Below are 21,510 nucleotides of genomic sequence, written 5' to 3' on the forward strand. Positions count from 1 at the left end.
TCAATCGCTATGGAGACTATGTAGAAAAATAGTGCAAAGATGTAGTTGTAAGATGTATATATTAAAATATTTTTATTTAACTTGGTGTATTTTTTTAAATCCACCGGAGGTTACTTTCTGAACGGCCCTCGTATATACTTGTTTTGTAAATAAAGCTGCCTTTTCCTGCTGACATTTAATTTATTTATCCCAGACGCGTTTCGCCTTTTTCTTGTTCTAAGGCATCAATGGGATTTATAACGATACACTTTTGTTAGTTTTAGATTATTAAACTATTCACGTCGCGGTTTTTTATGTAAAAAAGTAATTACTTACTATTTGCTGATCTGCGTTTTCTCACATCTGGTCTGGAGGTCGCACTACCACTTTATTTACAAAACAAGTATTTATATATGCTTGCTGCGGAGGATGGCCACACAAACAAACTTGTTATAAATATATGTGATTATGAAACTTTTGTAGGACTAGATATTTTAAAGTAGTGTATCTACAGAGATTCTCAGTTATTTAGTGAAAGTGCGGGTAAAGGCGTTGAACTTAAATAAAATATGTGACACATTAGCTAGTGAACTATACAATAAATTACATAAACAGTTCTGAGAAGAACACAAATTGAACAATAAACTTTGGTGACATGTTCCAAGTGAGTGGCTGAACAAAATAGTGTTGTCTTGAACAGATTCAGTATCACAAACGGATAAGACAAACAAGTGAGATTAATCAGGTAAGTGAACCAGCTGTAAGCACAAAAAGTAAATTTTTCAACAGGACAGCTGAAATTTAGTAACTGAAATATAAGAAAAGACGGGGCATGTGTGTAGGAGCTATAATTTACAACACGCTCCGGCTTGCATTACGAGTGGCACGTGCAGTTAGAAGTGAGGTAACTTTGTCAGTACTAAAGTTCGGCAAATGGACATATGCTTATTAATTTCCATTATTTCGAGATAGTTCATCTTCCTTCCTTCACGGACGTGATGTAAGACTTCATGTTTCACCATGTAACTATGGCCTTTCTTAAACAGATGACCTGCAAAAATAGAGTCTTCTTTTCTAACAGCCGAGTTTCTATGGCCTTCCTTGACTCGGGTGCAGATTACTCTACCAGACTGACATATATACAATTTGCCACAAATAAAAGTGAATTTGTATATTTCACTTTTTTCCCAAGTTGAAGTTCTGTCTTTACCATTGAGCAAAAATGCCCAATAGTGTTCTGCACATAAAATGATGTTTCAGAAATTCTGGATTTAAACTTCCTAAATATGGGATCGTGCCCCATTTATTGAGGTCTTGAGGTGGATGTGTATTAGGCGACATATCATTGAATGAAAGGCTCTATATTGGGTGCTAAGAATAGGCAGGTATTACAACTGTTAGACAACTTCAAACATACCTCAAGTAGGTAAATTCTAAGAACAACAATATAAAATTGAAAACAGAGTTTGGAGGTATCACCATAAATTATTTAGTTCCAACTAAAGATATTAGTGATCAAATTCATACTTTCAAGATTCGTAGGAAATCTACCACCACAGACATTATCAACATTAAAATAATAAATATTGTAGTATATTTTTCATTAATAATGTATAAAATATTCTACCAAGAACCGACAGAATGAACAATCATTGTAACTGATAAAATTTCACGAAATCCTCTTTAATGTTAAAGTTGCAAGTAAAAGCCGCTTAAGACATCGATGTATAGCTCGTAATTAAACGAGGATATCGTTATCTCCATTTTGTTTAATTTACAGTTGGCGTCTTTACTGAAAATGTTAACAGATTCTTCCGTCACTTCTTTGTAGAACAACACAAAATATAAATGAAAACACAATAGTTTTTAAATTGCACAGAATTACTTTCTTAAGATTAATTCTCTAGACTATACACAGTATTGTGCTTTTCATTCATAAGTGAAAATGTAAAGCTATTACGAAGTGGAGCGCAGTTCAGGAATAAATTGCAATCTACATCTGGGCATATATATAAACGTGCATCCGAATCTACATCTACACCATGGGGACCGTAACAAAGTGCGTGGTAGAGGCTACTTCTGATTGTAGCGTTATTGGGGATTCTTCCCGTTTCGATTTACATATGAAGCGCGTGAGGAATTACTGCTTAAATGCAACTGTGCTTGCGCACTTTACCCAATCGAATCTTGTCTTCGCGATCCCTACTGGAGTGATAGGTACTACATTCTAGCATATTTCTGTATTCCTCACTTAATACTGGTTCCTGAAATTCTGTTGGCAGCCTTTCTCGCGAGCATTTCGGATTTTTCAACATTTCTATGACACACTCCCATGTGTCAATCAAACAAGTCACCATTCGTGCCGCCTTCTTTATATACGTTACGCATCTCTTAGTCTTACTGCATGCACTTGAGCAAAATTCTAGAATGAATAGCATGAGTATTTTGTAAGCAATCTCCTTTGTAGATTCATTGTACTGCCCTAGATGTGTTGTAGAATCTTAAACGTACTCCGAACACATAGTGAGCTATCTTGAACAGAATGACCTCAGTGCCACCCAGCACGAATTCTGAAAACATAGAGCTGTGATACCCAACTCGCACTTTTCTCACATGACATACTGCAGGCTTTGGATCAAAGCTTCTTAAGTAATAGAATCCAGTACGTTGTCCTCGATGGTGAGTGTTCATCGGAGGTGAGGGTATCATCTGGAGTGCCCCAGGGAAGTGTGGTAGGTCCGCTGTTGTTTTCTATCTACAAAAATGATCTTTTGGATAGGGTGGATAGCAATGTGCGGCTGTTTGCTGATGATGCTGTGATGTACGGGAAGGTGTCGTCGTTGAGTGACTGTAGGAGGATACAAGATGACTTGGACAGGATTTGTGATTGGTGTAAAGAATGGCATCTACCTCTAAATATAGATAAATGTAAATTAATGCAGATGAATAGGAAAAAGAATCCCGTAATGTTTGAATACTCCATTAGTAGTGTAGCGCTTGACACAGTCACGTCGATTAAATATTTGGGCGTAACATTGCAGAGCGATATGAAGTGGGACAAGCATGTAATGGCAGTTGTGGGGAAGGCGGATAGTCGTCTTCGGTTCATTGGTAGAATTTTGGGAAGATGCGGTTCGTCTGTAAAGGAGACCGCTTATAAAACACTAATACGACCTATTCTTGAGTACTGCTCGAGCGTTTGGGATCCCTATCAGGTCGCATTGAGGGAGGACTTTAGAAGCAATTCAGAGGTGGGCTGCTAGATTTGTTACTGGTAGGTTTGATCATTACGCGAGTGTTACGGGAATGCTTCAGGAACTCGAGTGAGAGTCTCTAGAGGAAAGGAGGCGTTCTTTTCGTGAATCGCTACTGAGGAAATTTAGAGAACCAGCATTTGAGACTGACTGCAGTACAATTTTGCTGCCGCCAACTTATATTTCACGAAAAGACCACAAAGATGATAAGAGAGACTAGGGCTCGTACAGAGGCATACAGGCAGTCATTTTTCCCCCGTTCTGTTTGGGAGTGGAACAGGGAGAGAAGATGCTAGTTGTGGTACGAGGTACCCTCCGCCACGCACCGTATGGTGGATTGCGGAGTTTGTATGTTGATGTAGATGTTGAAGGCAATCAGGTAGATGCAGTGTTTCTTGATTTCCGAAAAGCATCTGACTCAGTACCGCATCTAGCTTATTGTCAGAAGCACGATCATATGGTATCAAGTGAAATTTGGATTGGCGACTTTTTGGTATGGAGGATACATCATGTTTTCCTGGATGGAGAGTAATCGGCAGATGTACAAGTAACTTCACCTGTGTTCCTGGGAAGTGTTTTGGGACCCTTGCTGTTCATTTTGTATATTAATGACCTTACAGTCAATATTAATAGTAAAATCAGACTTTTTGCAGATGATGCAGTTATCTATAATGAAGCAGTATCTAAGAGGAGCTGTATAAATATTCAGTCATATCTCGATAAGATTTCAACATGGTGCAGAGGCCGGAAACTTGCTCTAAATGTTTAGAAATGTAAAATCGTGCACTTCACAAAACGAAAAAACGTAGTATCCTATGACTCTAATCACTGCTGGAATCGTCCAATACATGGGTGTAGGGCTATGAAACGGAAACCCACACAAGTTCAGTCGTGGATAAGGCAGGTGGTAAACTTCAGTATATTGGTTGAATACTGTGGAAGTGCAGTCTACAAAGGAGATTGCTTACAAATCACTTGTGCGACCCATGGTAGAATACTGCTGCAGTGTGTGGGACCCGTGTCGGATAGGACTAACAGGGGGCACTGGACGTATACAGAGAAGGGCAGCACGAATGGTCACAGGTTTTTTTGAGCCGTGGGAGAGTGTCACAGAGATACTGAAGAAACTGAACTGGCAGGTTCTTGAAGACAGACACACACTATCCTGAGAATGTCTGTTAACAAAGTTTCAAGAACTGAACTGAAATTGAATGGGTACAGTACCGCCCGACATTGAAAATAGGTACAACATACTTCATTATTTTTGTCAGAACAACACTTTTTTTCGTAAAATAACTCAATTTCAATTAATACAGCGAAGCCGGATACCAGTGTGGGAAAGAATGACAATTTATTTATTTAATTTATCACATGTGCACTCCCACAAAATAAATCCCTACATCCAGTTTGGTGAGATCTGTGAAATGAATGAATGTATGGTCGTCTGCTAACCGCAGATAGTGAATGTGAATATATGATCATCTTTGAGACGATCCTTTGGCCACCTTTGGTGGGACCAAAGAGATGAAATTTACATAAGCTTTGAGCACCTGAAATGTGGCTGACCAATACGGTAGCAAGGTGCTGCCCCACTTCGGCAGAGGTGCGAGAGGACCTGAAGAACGGCCATGTTTCGGCGCTCTGCCGCTGGATCTTGTGTTGGTAAGACCTGTCTTAGGTGTGCTCCGTAAAGACAAAAGAGTGGAGACATGGTATGCATGTGGAATATTTAAGAGTAGTTTGAAATAATAATTTCTCTACTTCAGGAACTTTTGTGGAGAGAATTAAATGTCAGGCAGGTAATATTAATGGGATCGTAGTAATCTTCGGAAGTGACCAACGGTCACAATGAAACCACGTGTAGCAATAAGTTGAAATACTTCTGTGTGCTTAAGTTAAGCTGAATTACTAGTGTGTATACTATAGGTTGAAATATTTAAGAAATAGCGTGTGCAGGACTTGAAATTAGAGGCGAGTACTTCCACGTGGTGAGTACTGTGTGAGTCTCAATCTGTGTATGAGACAAAGGATAAAGAGAAGTACTCGTCCATGTTATCAGTTGAGGACTCGTGTGTGTGATGAATATGTTCTTAATATTACTTTGCGAGATATGTTTCCATGTGACGCTTGATTCAAACTATAATACTCTGAGAGAGAAGCAAGGTGAGTCAGCCGTCTATCCAGCAACGCCACTTGGCTTGCATTGCACAGGAGGACGTGCATATATCTCCAGAGTTCATAGTAGGAAATTAGAATTACAAAGTGGGGCAGTGTCGTGTGAAACTGGGATAAATATTAATTGAAGTGGGAAAGCTGAAAGTGATAATGTTGTGACTATTCCCTGTGTTGTATTTCATGTTGTAGTGTGGTGTATGTCATGTAATTTAAGTATGTGTGGTTTGCATGGGAGAGTAGCAAGGTAGTTTCAGAGGTAGTGGGTTATACATGTTCCTTTTGTACCGCTCGGTCTGGAGGAAAGTTTCGTGATGATGGTTGTGAGAGTCGAAGTGTGAGATATAGCAAAAGATCCACCATCCTATCCAGAAAGCGCACTGTAGCATTAAATAATTACGAGACCATAAGATAGAGAATCACCAATGTAAAGCCATGCCCACTGGGCGGAATTTCTCATGTGTTATTGTTGTAGGTTATAGAATTTGTGTGTTTAGGTTAGAGAATTTATCGGAATAAATAAGATAGTGAAAAGAAAAAGATTGGTGGCCTTTTTCTTCGAATTGTATGTTGTCATGATATCCAGAATTTATAATGTGTGCGCCACTCATATTCAGTGCGATGGCCACGTGTTGATAAAAGCCGTTAAATAAAAAAAGAAAATGTGGTATTGCCAGTGCGTAGCGAACAGTCAGAGTTCTGTAAATTACTGATAGTCAGATGTGTGTTTCCGTTGCGTATTATTCATACAGGAGGATAATTTGTAAATTAATTGTGAGTACGAGAGTTCATGTTACTCGATAAATAAGAATGAATCAACTCGCTTGGCAGACCACTCATCTTGCAGACCTGGCTGCTTGATGCCACAGTATGAGCAAGGCATGTGGGTGCCTCTCAAAATGATTAACCGCCTATGTGTCAAAATGGTGCAAATGGCTCTGAGCACTATGGGACTGAGATCATCAGCCCCTACCACTTAGAACTACTTAAACCTAACCAACGTAAGGACATCAGACACATCCATGCCCGAGGCAGGATTCGAACCTGCGACCGTAGCGGTCGCGCGGTTCCAGACTGAAGCGCCTAGAACCGCTCGGCCACCCAGGCCGGCGCCTATGTGTCACTCACACAGCGATCGTGAGGACAAGATTATAATAATTACTGCACTCACAGTGGCATTCAATCATTTTAGTACTTTCAACATTGCAGCCCAGTCAGCAATCATGATAATCTAATATATAAGAAACTATCAGCCTGGATTGCGGTAGTGAAACCAACCTTTAACTAGGTTTCAGCCCAAGTAATTGAGCCTTCTTCAGAAGATAAACCTGATTCTATGAAATGTCTACGAGGGCATGGTCTAGAAATAAAACTGAAACAGCCTGAATAGGCGTACTCACATTTTAAAAATGCGATACATAGGTACTAAGTCACCACAAAGTCATAAGCTCCGGCGAGCACCTCGCCTGCATGGACGCCGTGCGGCAGGCCTCTTTAGGTTATTTGGTACAAAAAATGTAATTACAATAATGTGATGTTGTTGTTGTTGTTGTGGTCTCCAGTTCTGAGACTGGTTTGATGCAGCTCTCCATGCTACTCTATCCTGTGCAAGCTTCTTCATCTCCCAGTACCTACTGCAACCTACATCCTTCTGAATCTGCTTAGTGTATTCATTTCTTGGTCTCCCTCTACGATTTTTACCCTCCACGCTGCCCCCAATACTAAATTGGTGATCCCTTGATGCCTCAGAACATGTCCTACCAACCGATCCCTTCTTCTAGTCAAGTTGTGCCACAAACTTCTCCTCTCTCCAATCCTATTCAATACCTCCTCATTAGTTATATGATCTACCCATCTAATCTTCAGCATTCTTCTGTAGCACCACATTTCGAAAGCTTCTATTCTCTTCTCGTCCAAACTATTTATCGTCCATGTTTCACTTCCATACATGGCTACACTCCATACAAATGCTTTCACAAACGACTTCCTGAAACTTAAATCTATACTCGATGTTAACAAATTTCTCCTCTTCAGAAACGCTTTCCTTGCCATTGCCAGTCTACATTTTATACCCTCTCTACTTCGACCATCATCAGTTATTTTGCTCCCCAAATAGCAAAACTCCGTTACTACTTTAAGTGTCTCATTTCCTAATCTAATTCTCTCAGCATCACCTGACTTAATTCGACTACATTCCATTATCCTCGTTTTGCTTTTGTTGATGTTCATGTTATACCCTCCTTTCAAGATAATGTCCATTCCGTTCAACTGCTCTTCCAAGTCCTTTGCTGTCTCTGACAGAATTACAATGTCATCGGCGAACCTCAAAGTTTTTACTTCTTCTCCATGGATTTTAATACCTACTCCGAATTTTTCTTTTGTTTCGTTCACTGCTCGCTCAATATACAGATTGAATAACATTGGGGAGAGGCTACAACCCTGTCTCACTCCCTTCCCAACCACTGCTTCCCTTTCATGTCCCTCGACTCTTATAACTGCCATCTGGTTTCTGTACAAATTGTAAATAACCTTTCGCTCCCTGTATTTTACCCCTGCCACCTTCAGAATTTGAAAGAGAGTATTCCAGTCAACATTGTCAAAAGCTTTCTCTAAGTCTACAAATGCTATAAACATAGGTTTGCCTTTCCTTAATGTAGCTTCTAAGATAAGTCGTAGGGTCAGTATTGCCTCACGTGTTCCTATATTTCTACGGAAACCAAACTGATCTTCCCCGAGGTCGGCTTCTAACAGTTTTTCCATTCGTCTGTAAAGAATTCGCGTAAGTATTTTGCATCCGTGAATTATTAAACTGATTGTTCGGTAATTTTCACATCAGCTCAGCACTTGCTTTCTTTGGGATTGGAATTATTATATTCTTCTTGAAGTCTGAGGGTATTTCGCCTGTCTCATACATCTTGCTCACCAGATGGTAGAGTTTTGTCAGGACTGGCTCTCCCAAGGCCATCAGTAGTTCTAATGGAATGTTGTCTACTCCCGGGGCCTTGTTTCGACTTAGGTCTTTCAGTGCTCTGTCAAACTCTTCACGCAATATCATATCTCCCATTTCATCTTCATCTACATCCTTTTGCATTTCCATAATATTGTCCTCAAGTGCATCACCCTTGTATAGACCCTCTATATACTCCTTCCACCTTTCTCCTTTCCGTTTTTTGCTTAGAACTGGGTTTCCATCTGAACTCTTCATGCAAGTGGTTCTCTTTTCTCCAAGGGTCTCTTTAATTTTCCTGTACGCAGTACCTATCTTACCCCTACTGAGATAAGCCTCTACACCCTTACATTTGTCCTCTAGCCATCCCTGCTTAGCCATTTTGCACTTCCTGTCGATCTAATTTTTGAGACGTTTGTATTCCTTTTTGCCTGCTTCACTTACTGCATTTTTATATTTTCTCCTTTCATCAATTAAATTCAATATTTCTTCTGTTACCGAAGGATTTCTAGTAGACCTTGTCTTTTTACCTACTTGATCCTCTGCTGCCTTCACTACTTCATCCCTCAAAGCTACCCATTCTTCTTCTACTGTATTTCTTCCCCCCATTCCTGTCAATCGTTCGCTTATGCTCTCCCTGAAACTCTGTACAACCTCTGGTTCTTTCAGTTTATACAGGTCCCATCTCCTTAAATTCCCACCTTTTTGCAGTTTCTTCAGTTTCAATCTGCAGTTCATAACCAATAGATTGTGATCAGAGTCCACATCTGCCCCTGGAAATGTCTTACAATTTAAAACCTGGTTCCTAAATCTCTGTCTTACCATTATATAATCTATCTGATACTTTTAGTATCTCCAGGCTCCTTCCATGTATACAACCTTCTTTTATGATTCTTGAACCAAGTGTTAACTATGGTTAAGTTGTGCTGTGTGCAAAATTCTACCAGGCGGCTACCTCTTTCATTTTTTAGCCCCAATCCATATTCACCTAGTACGTTTACTTCTCTCCCTTTTCCTACACACCTTAGATTGTGAAACGTTCAATGTGATAAGATCCCTAATTAAGGAGCTACACTTGTGTTCACTGGCCACACGATCAGTCTTAGGTAGACAAGTGCAGCGAGTGGTACGTTTACATAACAACCACGTTGTTGATACTGCAGTCACTGTTTACTGTTATTGTTTCTTGTGTGCACTACACTTTGCGATACCACACAAATTTCATCGCAAGTACATAGAGAGATGGTGTAAATTGTGGGCTTCTGTGACGGTAATGCGAAAGCTGCCGTTGCCGAATATCACTGTCTGTATCCTAATCGTAAGATACCGAGAGCCAAAACATTTAGTGGAACATATCGAACATTGCTACAAACTGGTATGTTCACTCCAAAAGACATTGCGCAGTTCAAGAAGAGGAAAACGTTCTTAATCCAGTAGAACGCAGTCCTCGTTCAAGTATAAGACGCCTAGCTACCCGACTGAACGTTTCACAATCTAAGGTGTGTAGGATTCTTCATGAGAATAGACTGTATTCTTTTCATGTGCAGAAAGTTTACCATTCGGAGGCACATGATTGTGCCAACTGATTGCACTTTTGTAACGGGTTAGATGGAAATCGGCAGCTCTGTCATAATGTTCAGTGATGCGGCAACCCTTACAAGAGATGGCATCAACAACATGCATGTCTGGGCAGACAAAAATCCCCATGCCACGGTGGTATGTCAGTCTGAACGTAGATTCAGTGTCAGTGTCTGGTGTGGTATTGGGTGTGGCCAGTTACTGGGGCCGTTTGTTCTCCCGGGAAAATTTAAATGGTCAGATGTACGTTAACTGTTTACGAGAAGACTTACCGCAGCTTCTTGAAGATGTTCCTCTGGAAACCAGACGCCACATGTACGTCTAACATGACACGGTACCAGCACATTTCCACCGTGTGGTAACAGCTTATCTTAATCAGCAATTGTCACATCGATGGATAGGTCGCGGAGGCCCTATCAACTGGCCTGCCAGATTCCAAGATAGGCCGGCCGGGGTGGCCGAGCGGTTCTAGGCGCTACAGTCTGGAACCGCGCGACCGCTACGGTCGCAGGTTCGAATCCTGCCTCGGGCATGGATGCGTGTGATGTCCCTAGGTTAGTTAGGTTTAAGTAGATCTAAGTTCTAGGGGACTGATGACCTCAGAAGTTGTCCCATAGTGCTCAGAGCCATTTGAACCATTCCCAGATTTAAGACCCCTAGAGTACTGCATCTGGGGGTGGATGAAAGACATCATGTACGAAACTAAGGCGGAAACGCGAGAAGACTTGATACAACGCATTTTCGATGCCGCAACGTCAATAAGGAACGAGCGTGTGAAATTACAAAATGCTAGTCGCGCGGTTCACTCCCGTGCGAATCTCTGGCTTCAAATTCAGGGAGGAAATTTTGAACACTTGCTTTAAATCCACTCTGAATGCAATAGACTGCTAGAAAATCGTTTAAAGTAATAATTACGCCCATTTTTGATAGTGAAATCCTACAATAAAAGTTTTTATCTGCCATTTTCTTGAGTTTTTCAATTACTGTCGCCCCTTAATTATGGATCTGATCCCATTACTTTATTTACATTTTTTGTTCAAAATAACCACAGGAATACCCTCCAGAAACCGGGGGAAAACCTCGTGACTCACTCTGTATACTGCCAATGTTTAGCGGATAGTAAATGTCATTGCGACACCTGTTTTTGATAACTCCACTCGTATATTTCGAGTCGTTTTATAAGGAAATGCAGAGCACCTACATGAATATATTCCGTAATATTGTACAGCGGGTATAAGTCTCTATCCCTACACAGGGTGAAGCAGACGTAGATGTAGTGCAGAGACGCTGGGCTACTCACCTTCTGGCACTTTACTTTCAGCACTGGCAGGCGGATGCGTAACTCCTGCAAACAGACAGAAAAAAAATTGTCATTATTTGATACACTATTGGCCATTAAAATTGCTACACCAAGAAGAAATGCAGATGATAAACTGGTATTCATTGGACAAATATATTATACTAGAACTGACATGTGATTGCATTTTCACGCAATTTGGGTGCATAGATCCTGAGAAATCAATAACCAGAACAACCACCTCTGGCCGTAATAACGGCCTTGATACGCCTGGGCATTGAGTCAAACAGAACTTGGATGGAGTGTACAGGTACAGCTGCCCATGCAGCTTCAACACGATACCAGAGTTCTTCAAGAGTAGTGACTGGCGTATTGTGACGAGCCAGTTGCTCGGCCACCATTGACCAGACGTTTTCAAATAGTGAGACATCTGGAGAATGTGCTGGCCAGGGCAGTAGTCGAACATTTTCTGTATCCAGAAAGGCCCGTACAGGTCCTCCAATATGCGGTCGTGCATTATCCTGTTGAAATGTAGGGTTTCGCAGGGATCGAATGAAGGGTAGAGTCCTGGGTCGTAACACATCTGCGATGTAACGTCCACCGTTCAAAGTGCCGTCAATGCGAATAAGAGGAGACCGAGACGTCTAACCGATGGCACCCCATACCATCACGCCGGGTGATAAACCCGTATGGCGATGACGAATACACGCTTCCAATGTGCGTTCATCGGGGTGTCGCCAAACACGCATGTGACCTTCATTATGCTGTAAACAGAACTTGGATTCATCCGAAAAAATGACGTTTTGCCATTCGTGCACCCAGGTTCGTCGTCGAGTACACCATCGCAGGCGCTCCTATCTGTAATGCAGCGTCAAGGGTAACCGCAGCCACGGTCTCCGAGCTGATAGTCCGTGCTGCTGCAAACGTCGTCGAACTGTTGGTGCAGATGGTTGTTGTCTTGCAAACGTCCCCATCTGTTGACTCAGCGATCGAGACGTGGCTGCACGATGCGTTACAGCCATGCGGATAAGATGCCTGTCATCTCGACTGCTAGTGATACGAGGCCGTTGGGATCCAGCACGGCGTTCCCCAATTACCCTCCTGAACCCACCGACTCCATATTCTGCTAAGAGTTATCGGATCTCGACCAGCGCGAGTATCAATATCGCGATACGATAAACCGCAATCGTGATAGTCTACAATCCGACCTTTATCAAAGTCGGATTCGTGACGGTACGCATTTCTCCTCCTTACACGAGGCATCACAACAACGTTTCATCAGGCAACGCCGGTCAACTGCTGTTTTTGTATGAGAAATCGGTTGGAAACTTTCCTCGTGTCAGCACGTTGTAGGTGTCGCCACCGGCGCCAACCTTGTGTGAATGCTCTGAAAAGCTAATCATTTGCATATCACAGCATCTTCTTCCTGTCGGTTAAATTTCGCGTCTGTAGCACGTCATCTTGGTGGTGTAGCAGTTTTAATGGCCAGTAGTGTTGCTCACCTATCGAGTCGGCAGACTTGCGGCGATCATGCAGTGCGAACAATATGATTTTCGTCACAGGCACGAGCGACTTTGTCATCTCAACCGACCTCTCGTAGCAAGCCGGTCTACTGTGGCGCCCCTGTGGAGTTTTTCGCACACTGAGTCCGACAAGTCACTAATGGTCGTTTTTGTTTTCAAGTCGGCGCCGGAACTTTGAGTGTTGTGAGAGCTGTCCGCTGTGAAAGTGGGGTTATGAGGCGCCGCCCTGCGTACAAAAAAAGGCGGAATACTGTAAACGCGAAGGCATTCGACATGGTACCGCACTGCAGACTGGTAACGAAGGTACGTGCGTACGGAATAGGCTTCCAGATGTATGACTGGCTCGAAGAGTTCTTAAGTGATATAACCCATTATGTTGTCCTCGATGGCGAGTGTTCATCGGAGACAGGGGTGACATCAGGAGTGCAACAGCGAAGCGTGACAGGACCTCTGTTGTTCTCTGTTTACACAAATGATTTGGCGGACAGGGTGGGCGGCAATCTGCAGTTGTTTGTTGATGATGCCGTGTTGTACGATAGGGTGTCGAAGTTGTGTGACTGTAGAGAGGAGATACAAGACGACTTAGGCAAAATCTCAGTTGGAAACTCATTATGTTCTGATACAGCATTACAGTCACGTCATTTAGATATCTGGGCGTAACGTTGCGAAGTAATATGAAATACACTCCTGGAAATTGAAATAAGAACACCGTGAATTCATTGTCCCAGGAAGGGGAAACTTTATTGACACATTCCTGGGGTCAGATACATCACATGATCACACTGACAGAACCACAGGCACATAGACACAGGCAACAGAGCATGCACAATGTCGGCACTAGTACAGTGTATATCCACCTTTCGCAGCAATGCAGGCTGCTATTCTCCCATGGATACGATCGTAGAGATGCTGGATGTAGTCCTGTGGAACGGCTTGCCATGCCATTTCCACCTGGCGCCTCAGTTGGACCAGCGTTCGTGCTGGACGTGCAGACCGCGTGAGACGACGCTTCATCCAGTCCCAAACATGCTCAATGGGGGACAGATCCGGAGATCTTGCTGGCCAGGGTAGTTGACTTACACCTTCTAGAGCACGTTGGGTGGCACGGGATACATGCGGACGTGCATTGTCCTGTTGGAACAGCAAGTTCCCTTGCCGGTCTAGGAATGGTAGAACGATGGGTTCGATGACGGTTTGGATGTACCGTGCACTATTCAGTGTCCCCTCGACGATCACCAGTGGTGTACGGCCAGTGTAGGAGATCGCTCCCCACACCATGATGCCGGGTGTTGGCCCTGTGTGCCTCGGTCGTATGCAGTCCTGATTATGGCGCTCACCTGCACGGCGCCAAACACGCATACGACCATCATTGGCACCAAGGCAGAAGCGACTCTCATCGCTGAAGACGACACGTCTCCATTCGTCCCTCCATTCACGCCTGTCGCGACACCACTGGAGGCGGGCTGCACGATGTTGGGGCGTGAGCGGAAGACGGCCTAACGGTGTGCGGGACCGTAGCCCAGCTTCATGTAGACGGTTGCGAATGGTCCTCGCCGATACCCCAGGAGCAACAGTGTCCCTAATTTGCTGGGAAGTGGCGGTGCGGTCCCCTACGGCACTGCGTAGGATCCTACGGTCTTGGCGTGCATCCGTGCGTCGCTGCGGTCCGGTCCCAGGTCGACGGGCACGTGCAGCTTCCGCCGACCACTGGCGACAACATCGATGTACTGTGGAGACCTCACGCCCCACGTGTTGAGCAATTCGGCGGTACGTCCACCCGGCCTCTCGCATGCCCACTATACGCCCTCGCTCAAAGTCCGTCAACTGCACATACGGTTCACGTCCACGCTGTCGCGGCATGCTACCAGTGTTAAAGACTGCGATGGAGCTCCGTATGCCACGGCAAACTGGCTGACACTGACGGCGGCGGTGCACAAATGCTGCGCAGCTAGCGCCATTCGACGGCCAGCACCGCGGTTCCTGGTGTGTCCGCTGTGCCGTGCGTGTGATCATTGCTTGTGCAGCCCTCTCGCAGTGTCCGGAGCAAGTATGGTGGGTCTGACACACCGGTGTCAATGTGTTCTTTTTTCCATTTCCAGGAGTGTAGAACGAGGATGTGAGGATCGTGGTAGGGAAGACGAATGGCCGACTTCGATGTACTGGGAGAATTTTAGGAAAGAGTGGTTCACCTGTAAAGAAGACCACATATAGAACGCTGGTGCCACCTTTTCTTGAGTACTGCTTGAGTGTTTGGGATTGAAAGAAGACATTGGAGCAATTCAGAGGCGAGCTCCTAGCTCCTAGATTTGTTACAGGTAGCTTCGACCAGCACACAAGTGTTACCGATATGCTTTGGGGGCTCAAGTGGGAATGATATACGGGACATAAAATCTCGTCTGAGACCTAGGATCATTTTTATGGTAATAATTGGCAACCAATGCCGTACGATCGCAATAGTCATGAGACGTTCAACTGACTCTTTTATCAGAACATGTTACGCGTTTCGGGATTACACCCATCTTCAGACATCTGTTACAAAAAAAAGTGCAAAACATAAGTCAACAGCACACTTAACACGTCTCAACGTTACAGAAAATGAGATCGGGTCATATGAGTTACAACCCACAAACTTCAACTGCTTTCTAGCCGACCAGTCGTACAGCCTTGACAAGTCGAAGAAAGTGTCCAATAACATATGACTATAACTGCGACACAAGCAGTCTTGAAGCAGAGTGTATACTGAAGCTAAACAAGTCAACTAGGAGTGAAGCGCCCTTGGTAGGGGGCGCTGCATGGTCATGTGCTCCATGTGTTCACATGTAATATAATAATAATATACTCAGCATGTAACATCTAACAGGGTGTATTTACGACTACCAATCGAAATACTACTTCCGTATAACACTAAAGGATTTTTTTAAAAAATTTAGAGATTTGAGAGGTTGGAAGGTTTATTCATGAAGGAACTCCCCCCCTCCCCCCCCTATTACTTATTTTATATTGACATATGGTTTGAGTTGTGCTCAGTGCCACTACTGGCTGTAGGCACAGTATGGCAATGCAAAAAAAGTTTTGGAGTTTTTAAAAATCCTTTAGTGTTAACGTATACGGAAGTATACGTAAGGTGGATTAATGACGAGGGCCGGCGTGCGGGCCTGCCTGGACGTGGTTTTTAGGCGGTTTTCCAAATCCCACCAGGTGAATACTGGGATGCTCCCAACGTCCCGCTTCAGTTACACAACTCTCAGACATTTGAAACTGATATGCACTCTTCATGATTTTCTAACCTTACGACTTATCTTAGAAGAAAGGTTAAGGAAAGGCAAACCTACGTTTCTAGCATTTGTAGACTTAGAGAGAGCTTTTGACAATGTTAACTGGAATACTTTCTTTCAAATTCTGAAGGTGGTAGGGGTAAAATACAGGGAGCGAAAGGCTATTTAAAATTTGTACAGAAACCAGATGGCACTTATAAGAGTCGAGGGGCATGAAAGGGAAGCAGTGGTTGGGAAAGGAGTGAGACAGGGTTGTAGCCTCTCCCCGATGTATATTGAGCGAGCAGTGAAGGAAGCAAAAGAAAAATTCGGAGTAGGTATTAAAATTCATGGAGAAGATGTAAAAACTTTGAGGTTCGCCGATGACATTGTAATTCTGTCAGAGACAGCAAAGCACGTGGAAGAGCAGTTGAACGGAATGGACAGTGTCTTGAAAGGAGGATATAAGATGAACATCAACAAAAGCAAAACGAGGATAATGGAATGTAGTCAAATTAAATCGGGTGATGCTGAGGGGATTAGATTAGGTTCAAATGGCTCTGAGCACTATGGGACTTAACTTCTAAGGTCATTAGTCCCCTAGAACTTAGAACTACTTAAACCTAACTAACCTAAGGACATCACATACATCCATGCCCGAGGCAGGATTCGAACCTGCGACCGTAACAGTTGCGCGGTTCCAGACTGTAGCGCCTTTAACCGCTTGGCCACTCCCGCCGGCGATTAGATTAGGAAATGAGACACTTAAAGTAGTAAAGGAGTTTTGCTATTTAGGGAGTAAAATACCTGATGATGGTCGAAGTAGAGAGGATATAAAATGTAGACTGGCAATGGCAAGGAAATCGTTTCTGAAGAAGAGAAATTTGTTAACGTCGAGTATAGACTTAAGTGTCAGGAAGTCGTTTCTGAAAGTATTTGTATGGAGTGTAGCCATGTATGGAAGTGAAACATGGACGATAACCAGTTTGGACAAGAAGAGAATAGAAGCTTTCGAAATGTGGTGCTACAGAAGAATGCTGAAGATAAGGTGGGTAGATAACGTAACTAATGAGGAGGTATTGAATAGGATTGGGGAGAAGAGAAGTTTGTGCCACAACTTGACTAGAAGAAGGGATCGGTTGGTAGGACATGTTCTGAGGCATCAAGGGATTACAAATTTAGCATTGGAGGGCAGCGTGGAGGGTAAAAATCGAAGAGGGAGACCAAGAGATGAATACAATAAGCAGATTCGGAAGGATGTAGGTTGCAGTAGGTACTGGGAGATGAAGAAGGTTGCACAGGATAGAGTAGCATGGAGAGCTGCATCAAACCAGTCTCAGGACTGAAGACCACAACAACAACAACATGATTTACACTAGACGTAGACAGCCGTGGTACACTAATTCCCTCCCTGGGAGGATGAGGTGGCGGCAGGAAGGGCATCCGGCCACCCCTTAAAATGAACAGTGCCCCATCCGTACTTTACTCTGCCAACCCTGTGCATGATGTGGGAAAAAGGCAGTAGTACAAGAAGAAGATGAATTAGATTAAAATTGTGAAAAAATGCTAATGATAATATGGCATTGTTGGCTGGGATGTCCCATTCGGGTTTGGCCGCCTAGTGCAAGTCTTATTTCCTTTGGCGCCACATTGGGCGGCTTGCGGCCGATGATAAGGATAACACAACGCCCAGTCCACAAGTGGAGAAAACTATCCAACCTGGCCAGGAATTGGATCTGGGCCCAGTGCATGGGAGGCAAGCAGGCGGACAGATTAAAACTGAATGGGATACTGTCACACAGGACAGCAGGTAATTGTACAAGATACCATAACAAGTAAACTAAATGACAATGCTGTGACTGATAACTCACAAGTTGCAAATTAACAATCAGTTCCTAAAAGTAGCAGCAAATGTAGGATTAATTTCTTCAGTTGAAGCACCGGGGAATATACAGGGTGATTCAAAAAGAATACCACAACTTTAAAAATGTGTATTTAATGAAAGAAACATAATATAACCTTCTGTTATACATCATTACAAAGAGTATTTAAAAAGGTTTTTTTTCACTCAAAAACAAGTTCAGAGATGTTCAATATGGCCCCCTCCAGACACACGAGCAATGTCAACCCGATACTCCAACTCGTTCCACACTCTCTGTAGCATATCAGGCGTAACAGTTTGGATAGCTGCTGTTATTTCTCGTTTCAAATCATCAATGGTGGCTGGGAGAGGTGGCCGAAACACCATATCCTTAACATACCCCCATAAGAAAAAATCGCAGGGGGTAAGATCAGGGCTTCTTGGAGGCCAGTGATGAAGTGCTCTGTCACGGGCTGCCTGGCGGCCGATCCATCGCCTTGGGTAGTTGACGTTCAGGTAGTTACGGACAGATAAGTGCCAATGTGGTGGCGCTCCATCCTGCTGAAATATGAATTGTTGTGCTTCTTGTTCGAGCTGAGGGAACAGCCAATTCTCTAACATCTCCAGATACTGTAGTCCAGTTACAGTAGCACCTTCGCTCTCGGCCGTCCAGATCTTTTCCCTTTGCACAAACACCCATTCTCTGTAAACTGTTTATACCGACGTTTAATACACCACCTATCAGGAGGTTTAACACCATACTTCGTTCGAAATGCACGCTGAACAACTGTCGTCGATTCACTTCTACCGTACTCAATAACACAAAAAGCTTTCTGTTGAGCGGTCGCCATCTTAGCATCAACTGACGCTGACGCCTAGTCAACAGCGCCTCAAGCGAACAAATGTACAACTAAATGAAACTTTATAGCTCCCTTAATTCGCCGACAGATAGTGCTTAGCTCTGCCTTTTTGTCGTTGCAGAGTTTTAAATTCCTAAAGTTGTGGTATTCTTTTTGAATCACCCAGTATTAAAAATGTATTTCCCCAAAAGTTTGAGGAACTAGAAGTAGTATCAGTATCCTTCAACGAAATTAATACAATTAGTACAAAAATTCTAAACAACAAAATGTCGTGTGGGGTCGATGGAATTTCAAACAGAATTCTGGAAACTTGTTCCAGCTTAACAAGTAATGTTCTTAGTCACATATGCAATCCATCGCTAGCACAGGGAATTTTTCCAGACAGGTTAAAATAGGTAACTTAAACTCCGTCATGAGAAAGGCGACAAGACAGACTTAACCAATTATCGTCCAGGTTCCTTACTGGCATCTTGTTTCCAAAATATTCGGAAAAATAATTTACTTAAATGCAAATAATTTACTTAGCATATCACAGTTGGATTCCAGAAGGTATGCTCAAGTAAGAATGCTATTTATACATTCAGTAATGAAATAGTACAAGCCTTAAATAATAATAATAATAATAATATATATCGTCAGTCGGTACTTTCTGCGATCTTTCCAAGGTGTTTGACTGTGCATATCTTGTTAATTTCTTCGGAAAAGTCAAGTTTTATGGAACTGATGCTTTCATGCATACTTAACAAACACAATGCTGAATGATTCAAACAGTGTCAGAAGGGCAGATAATTTTAGTGGCTGGGCAGATGTCACAAAGAGAATCCCACATTTTCAATTTTGGGCCCACTCCTATTCCTTACAGATATGAATGACCTTGCACTAATACTGAAAAAGCAGAATTGCTACTCTTTGCACGTGGCACTAGACACTTGTGTTATAATAAATTACAACAGAGAGAAAGCAACAGAAAAAAGGTAAGTAACATTTTGCAGATAATTATGAAGTGGTCCCTAAATTTTGAAAAAACACACTGTATTCAGTTCTGTATAATAAAGAGAGTCATACAAACAGCTGATGTAGCATATGATCAAGTGTCAGTATAGAGGGCAGAATTTCTCGGTGACATATCAAAGGATACTTAAACTGGAAGAAGCATATTACTGAGCGTCTCAAACAATTAAATTCAGCTACTTTTACTCTTCCTATAATTGCTAATCTTTGAAACAAAGGAATCAACTTCTGACATATGTCATATTTTCACTCAAAATGTCTTATGGAATAATTTTCTGAGGTAACTCATCACTTAGAAAGAATGTATTGATTGCACAAAAGCGAGCACTAAAAATGAAATGTGTTGTTCACAACAGACATCATTTAGGTATCTCTTCAAGGAGTTAGGCATTTTAACTGCATCGGCACAATACATATATTCGTTAATGAAATTCGTCATAAATAAGGCATCACAATTTGAAAGAACAGTAATGTCCATGCCTACAACACTAGAGGGAATAAGTTTATTACCCTTTATCAAAGCTGTCAGTGGCTCAAAAGGAGTTCAATATGCAGCAATAGAAAGTTTTGATCATTTGCCCAATAACATAAAATGTCTCATAGGTAGCAAAGCAAGTATTAACTCTAACTTAATATCATTTCTTTTGGAAAGTGTTTTCAATTTCATTGACGAATTTCCATTTAAAAACTGGTAGCCAGAAAGAAACATTGTTTACATGTGTTGTTGCATGAGAGGGACTAGAATGTATTAATTAATGTTAATACTAATCATGTACACATTTCGTGTAAACTGGTCGTTCCACATAAATTCGATAAAAGAATCGTTCAAGTGTTCTATGGAACATGCAACTAATTAACCAATATTAGTTGATCACAGCCTATATTTTGTCGTAATAAAAGCTGATTCTAATGAGACCTAACACAGCCTTTTGACTACAAGATGAAATTGCTTGATATAATTCGTGTCGTTCCGTTCAAAAAATGTTCAAATGTGTGTGAAATCTTATGGGACTTAACTGCTAAGGTCATCAGTCCCTAAGCTTACACTCTACTTAACCTAAATTATCCTAAGGACAACACACACACACCCATGCCCGAGGGAGGACTCGAACCTCCGCCGGGATCAGCCGCACAGTCCATGACTGCAGCGCCGTACACCGTCTCGGTCCGTATTTGTCTTTTTACTTCTGTTTACTCCGTTGGATTTCTTCATGTAGGTCACAGTCCCCATATGGGTTCTCTTTCAGAAAATATATGCAAACCGTCCTATCTGCAGCTACGTAACAGGTCTTGTGTGGGGTCATCTTCCATGAAGTAAATGAGCGAAGACTGGTTTGACAGTATTGCTGTACTTACTTTCCAGCACTATCTCTCAAAAGCATTCAGAAACGATTGAAGTATCACAGTGAATGTAAAAACTCAAAATACCTTGATGCAACTAATTTCCTCTACCTGAAAGACGATGTTGCATATGCACCGTAAGACAAGTGAAAACGATGCAACACAATTATCTAAATGGCCGGCTGGGGTGGCCGAGCGGTTCTAGGTGCTACAGTCTGGAACCGTGCGACCGCTACGGTCGCAGGTTCGAATCCTGCCCCGGGCATGGGTGTGTGTGATGTCCTTAGGTTAGTTAGGTTTAAGTAGTTCTAAGTTCTAGGGGACTGATGACCTCAGAAGTTAAGTCCCATAGAGCCATTTGAACCATTATCTACACTCCTGGAAATTGAAATAAGAACACCGTGAATTCATTGTCCCAGGAAGGGGAAACTTT

General features: G+C 42.7%; 1 protein-coding gene across 1 annotated transcript in view; it reads right to left on the reverse strand.

Annotated features, from left to right (window-relative positions):
* Window positions 1-21,510, reverse strand: part of LOC126213467 (skin secretory protein xP2-like) — a 276,687-nt gene that overhangs the window by 196,395 nt on the left and 58,782 nt on the right. Inside the window, exon 3 of the mRNA XM_049941246.1 lies at window positions 11,231-11,275. Coding sequence (XP_049797203.1) covers window positions 11,231-11,275 — 45 coding nt within the window. The remainder of the gene's footprint in view (window positions 1-11,230; window positions 11,276-21,510) is intronic.

The sequence above is a fragment of the Schistocerca nitens genome, chromosome 11 (assembly GCF_023898315.1).
Source record: "Schistocerca nitens isolate TAMUIC-IGC-003100 chromosome 11, iqSchNite1.1, whole genome shotgun sequence".
NCBI lineage: Eukaryota > Metazoa > Arthropoda > Insecta > Orthoptera > Acrididae > Schistocerca > Schistocerca nitens.